The sequence below is a fragment of the Mirounga angustirostris genome, unplaced genomic scaffold (genome assembly GCF_029215605.1).
Source record: "Mirounga angustirostris isolate CCGP_5_RB_7025 unplaced genomic scaffold, mMirAng1.0.hap1 SCAF_5, whole genome shotgun sequence".
Classification (NCBI taxonomy): Eukaryota; Metazoa; Chordata; class Mammalia; order Carnivora; family Phocidae; genus Mirounga; species Mirounga angustirostris.
This window is the reverse complement of record NW_026991713.1, coordinates 172,970,669-172,976,084: the sequence shown is the minus strand read 5'-3', so window position 1 is coordinate 172,976,084 and position 5,416 is coordinate 172,970,669. Positions and strand designations below refer to the sequence as shown.

Below are 5,416 nucleotides of genomic sequence, written 5' to 3'. Positions count from 1 at the left end.
ATACTAAATTATGTTAAATGTTTCTTTCTGTATTGATTGGTATGATCATATACATTTTATGTTTAGCCTATTAATATGGTAAATGAGAGCAATTGGTTTTCTTATATTGAACCAGTCTGGCAACTTTGGAGTAAACTCTACTTGGTCATGATTTATAATTCTTTTTATATACTGCTGGATGCAGTTTGCTAGAATTTTGTTGAGAATTTTTACATCTTTGTTCATGAGAAATTTTGGTCTGTAGTTTTCATTTGTATAATCTTTGTCTGGTTTTGGTCTCATAAAATTAGTTAGGAAATGTTCCTTCCTCTTCTATAGAGAAGAGATTGTGTAGAATTTGTGTGGTTTTTTTTTTTTTTTTTTTTTTTGGTAGAGTTCACCACTGAAATGTGGACCTAGATATTTCTTTTTTAAAAGGTTTTTTTTTTTTTTTTTAACTATGAATGTAATTACTTGAATAATTACAGGACTATTCAGATGATCTGTTTCATCTCAGGTAAGTTCGGTAGGTTGTGGTTGTTTAGGAAATTGGTCCATTTAAGTTGCTGAATTTGTATATATAGAGTTGTTTGTACAGGCATAACTTATTTTATTGTACTTTGTAGGTACTGCAATTTTTACAAATTGAACGTTTGTGGCAATCCTGTCAGCACCACTTTTTCCAACAACATCTGTTTACTTCTTTAAAAAAAAATTTTTTTTTTAATTTATTGGGACACCTGGGTGGCTCAGTGGTTGAGCACCTGCCTTCAGTTCAGGTCATGATCCCAGGGTCCTGGAATCAAGCATCAGGCTCCCTGCTAAGGAACCTGCTTCTCCTTCTCCCACTGCCTGATGCTCTCCATGCTTGTGTTCTCTGTCAAATGAATGAATAAAATCTTTAAAAAAAAGAATAAAGTCTATTTAAAAAAAATTGGTATTTGAGAGAGGGAGTGTGCCTGCACAAGCAGGGCGAGAGGGGAGAAGCAGGCTCCCCCCTGAGCAGGGAAGCTCCACAAGGATGATCCCAGGACGCTGAGATTATGACCTGAGCTGAAGGCAGATGCTTAACTGACTGAGCCACCCAAGCGCCCTGCATTTGCCTACTTCTGTGTCTGTGTGTCATTTTGGTAATTCTCTTGATATTTCAAACTTCTTATATTTGTTATGGTGATCTGTAATCAGTAATTACAACTCACTGAAAGCTCAGATGATTAGCATTTTTCAGCAATAAAGTATTTTTAAATTAAGATATATACTTTTCTTTAGACATAATGCCATTGCAAACTTAATAGACTACAGTGTGATGTAAACATAAATTTTTTTTTTTTAAGATTTTATTTATTTATTTGAGACAGAGAGCACATGAGAGGGGGGAGGGTCAGAGGGAGAAGCAGACTCCCTGCCGAGCAGGGAGCCCGATGCGGGACTCGATCCCGGGACTCCAGGATCATGACCTGAGCCGAAGGCAGTCGCTTAACCAACTGAGCCACCCAGGCGCCCCTGTAAACATAAATTTTGTATGTACTGGGAAACCAAAAAAAAATTTGACTCATTTTATTGTGATATTCACTTTATTGCAGTGGTTTGGAACCCAACCCACAATATCTCTAAGGCATGCCTGTAATATTCTCTAAGTATCTTTTGCATATGAGGATCTTTAGTGCTATCCCTGCTTTCGTTTCTGGTAATCATAATTTGAGTCTTCCTTCTTTTTAAGCTTTTTTTTTTTTTTTTTTTAAGTAATCTCTACACCCAACATGGGGCTCAAACTAATAACCCCCTATCAAGAGTTGCATGCTCTACTGACTGAGCCAGCCAGGCACCTCCAGTTTTCCTTCCCTTGTTCTTGTTTTTTTGTCAGTCTTGCTAGATGCTTATCAACTTTATTGATCTTTGCAAAGAACCACTTTTTATATTGTTTCTCTATTGTTTTCGTGTTCAGTTTTATTGGGTTTCGTTCTTTATTATTTCCTCACTTCTCTTCCCTTTGGGTTTATTTGGCTCTTCATTTTCTAGTTCCTTGAGGTGGAAGCTTAGATTAGACTTCCGTTGTTTTAAAAATACCCTTCAGTGTTTCCAGAATACTCGTTGGTTCCCTGAAGAACTCCTGTTTATCCATCAAAACTCAGCTCAGGGGCACCTGGGTGGCTCAGTCTGTTAAGCGTCTGCTTTCAGCTCATGTCATGATCTCAGAGTCCTGGGATCGAACCCTGCATCCAGCTCCCTGCTCTGCGGGGAGCCTGCTTCTCCCTCTCCCTGCAGTTCCCCCTGCTTGTGCGTGCTCTCTCTATATCAAATAAATAAATAAAATCTTAAAACAACTCAGCTCAAATGTCACTTCTCAGGCAGAATAGGGTTGTGGCCAGCCTTTCCTCCTCACCTCCACATAAACCCCCAAACTTGTGATTAATGAAAGAATCTGAAGCTAAAAGGAGTACAGGATTTAAATGGTGCTGGGAGCAAAGTTCTCAGGAACCTGACCCCCTTCCAACCTCCAGTCAAATGGGGCCATAAAAATGCCAACTCCCATGTGTAGGCTTACAGTTCACAAGGTTATACTGGGTTTCACAGTTGCAAAACAGGAATTATCATCCCCATTTGAGTGTTGGGGCAACTCAAGCAGGGAATAGTTCTAGGTCCCCAGTGCAGGTCTAACTCATTTTTTTTTTTTTTTTTAAGATTTTATTTATTTATTTGACAGAGAGAGACATAGTGAGAGCAGGAACACAAGCAGGGGGAGTAGGAGAGGGAGAAGCAGGCTAACCGCGGAGCAGGGAGCCCGATATGGGACTCGATCCCAGGACCCTGGGATCATGACCTGAGCCGAAGGCAGACGCTTAACGACTGAGCCACCCAGGCGCCCCAGATCTAACTCATTTTTGAAGGGAACTCTCCAGAAGCTATACCAGTCTGGCCAGAGGAAACTCCTCCCTACTGGCCCTTGGGAGCCACGAACCACCAGGCGCCGTCCCGCCCTGACCGCCAGGGGGCGCACGTCCCTGCCGGGGTGGGCAGAGGCCGATGAGCTAGCTGGGGGGGGGACAGGTTGAGGGGTGTGGGTGGGTCAGCGTGCTCTGGGGGGAGCCGTGAAAGTAGGGCCTACGGCTCATAGCTTGGGGCCCCAAGGGCTGACTTGGGGGGGAGGTCAGCCCTTGCGAGAGATAGGGGAGAAGGACGGGTCCCCGTGTCCTACAGGGGAGACCAGAGGCGGCGGCGTCTGCCGAGCGCCCGGCCTCACCCCTCAATCCCCCCCTCGGTCTCTGGGCAGCAGGGACCTTGGGCGGGAGATCGGCTCTGCCAACTCTGCCACGCCTCCTCTAACCAGAGGTACTGCAATGGACGCGGGAGTCCAGACTTGCCTTTAGGTCCCTTCACCTTCTTGAACCCTCCCGGCTGTCTTTGTAAGCCCCTACCTCAAATCCTCCACGCTTCTAGAAAAGTCTCCTCTCTCCCTTTCTCCCCTTCAGGACCCCTCCGTGGGCCAAGAACTTGGACCGGCCTAGGAAAGCTTACCCTCCCGGGCTTTGACTTAGTACACGCCTCCTGCCTCCGCACCCCGCCTGCGTGGCGTACACATGGTGGAGCCGGTCTCCCAGCGCTCTCGCGTTACCTAGACACACCGCACGGTCGCGCGAACGCCCAGAGGGGCGGGGAGAACGGAGGCCGGGAAGGCGATTCGTGGATCGCGGGGGACGGGCGCGCGTGCGCACTGCGCAGCCCTCGCAGGAGCCCGGAGCCGTAAGGGCGGCCGCAGTCTCGCGATCCTCCAGCGCGCAGCCTTTCTTCTCTTCCTGGGTCCTGCGTGTCCGGCGCCGTACGCTCCGTCCGAGAGGGTGGGCGCAGCACTTGAGTGGCTTGGCCCGGATCGGGCCGCGTGCTCGGGGAGAGGACTGGGGACTGGAGGGTGTAGGCGCGGGGGAAGGGGGCGGGTGGAGGGGCCTGAGGTTGGGGGCGATGCCCTCAATGAATAGGAACTGGGGGTGAGGGAGCTTGAGGTGAGTGGGAGGGGACTGGGGCTGGAAGGCAAGAGGGCAGTTGATTGCGTCCCCTCCTGTCTGCACCGTTCGGGCTGGAAACGCGGGGGGAAAGGCAGCGAAGTCTCTTGTCATCTCTCTTTGATCTCCTCTCTTCCCCGCGTCAGAGCACACAGCATGGCGGAAAACCGAGAGCCCCGCGGGGCCGTCGAGGCTGAACTGGACCCGGTGGAGTATACCCTTCGGAAGCGGCTTCCCCACCGCCTGCCCCGGAGGCCCAATGACATTTATGTCAACATGAAGACTGACTTTAAGGCCCAGTTGGCCCGCTGCCAAAAGCTTCTGGACGGAGGGGCTCGGGGTCAGAATTCATGCAGTGAGATCTACATTCACGGCTTGGGCCTGGCCATCAACCGTGCCATCAACATTGCCCTACAGCTTCAGGCGGGCAGCTTCGGGTCCTTGCAGGTGGCTGCCAATACCTCCACCGTGGAGCTTGTCGATGAGCTGGAACCAGAGACTGACACACGAGAGCCGCTGACCCGCATCCGCAACAACTCGGCCATCCACATCCGGGTCTTCAGGGTTGCACCCAAGTAATGGAAATGAGGATGGCCACCTTATCCACCCACCCCCACATAAGTAGGCTCAGATATGGCTCATCTTGTACTGAGTACAGTCATGGACCTCCTACCAGAGCCACGTAAGAAAAAGCCTGTCCCCTTATAGCCCAGAGGACTCTGAACTGCGAGGGAGAGTATTGTCTCTTGTTGGGCCCAAGCAGTGGGTCTTCCCGAGTCTTTGTGATCTGTAACCATTGTCCTAGACAATAAAAACTACCAAGTTGTGTTAGTATGCAGCCGCCCCACCGCCACTGTCTCTCCCCTGTGTAAATTCTGTATGTACGGGGAAAGGGAAAGTAGGAACCTTTACAAGTATTTACATACAGGAGGGAACCCCAGGTGTTTCTTGCCTTTGCAGAGAGCATAGATAGTACTACGGACAGTGTAACAAAACAAACTTTAGTACAAGCAAAAGCCTGAGAATCCCAGTGTTTGCTTTAAATTTTTTTGTACTCTCAGAGGCAGGCCGAGTGGATAAGGTATACACTCTTGCCTGCTGAAAGCGCAGCTGGGATGGTTGTAACTCAGGAAGCATCGGGCTTCTTGGTGGCTGTTCCCAGGACGAGGAAGGTGAGCATTTAAAGACGAAGGGAGCAAAGACTGGGACCTCCTTTGTGTCAGGCTCTGTGATAGGGACTAACACACTGCTTCATTTGATTCCCAGTCCTGCTGGGCCCAAGTGGTTCCGAGCAACTGTGGTCCAGAGCCCTTTAGACCCTCCTGGGTGGGCTGCTCTAGTGGGAAGGGAGAGCCTCCTGCCTGAATTACCAGGCACACAGATAATAAGTTTTTTGTTCAGATATTTGTAAGGGGATCTGATTTCTCATGTTTATCAAG

General features: G+C 48.9%; 1 protein-coding gene across 2 annotated transcripts; it reads left to right on the top strand.

The window, feature by feature from the left end:
* The first annotated feature begins 3,656 nt into the window (after positions 1 to 3,656).
* Positions 3,657 to 4,811, top strand: POP7 (POP7 homolog, ribonuclease P/MRP subunit). 2 transcript variants are annotated; one of them, XM_045875662.3, is made up of 2 exons: positions 3,657 to 3,815; positions 4,124 to 4,811. In XM_045875662.3, the coding sequence occupies exon 2, from the start codon at positions 4,134 to 4,136 to the stop codon at positions 4,554 to 4,556; it is 423 nt and encodes a 140-aa protein (XP_045731618.1). In that variant the 5' UTR covers positions 3,657 to 3,815; positions 4,124 to 4,133; the 3' UTR covers positions 4,557 to 4,811. The 2 variants fall into 2 exon arrangements, with proteins under 2 accessions (XP_045731618.1, XP_045731619.1); XM_045875663.3 differs by lacking the exon at positions 3,657 to 3,815 and adding an exon at positions 3,912 to 3,977.
* The last annotated feature ends 605 nt before the right edge of the window (positions 4,812 to 5,416 follow it).

Coding starts and splice junctions, on each gene's coding strand:
- POP7 (XM_045875662.3), top strand. CDS start 4,134: ATGGCGGAAAACCGAGAGCCCCGCGGGGCCGTCGAGGCTGAACTGGAC.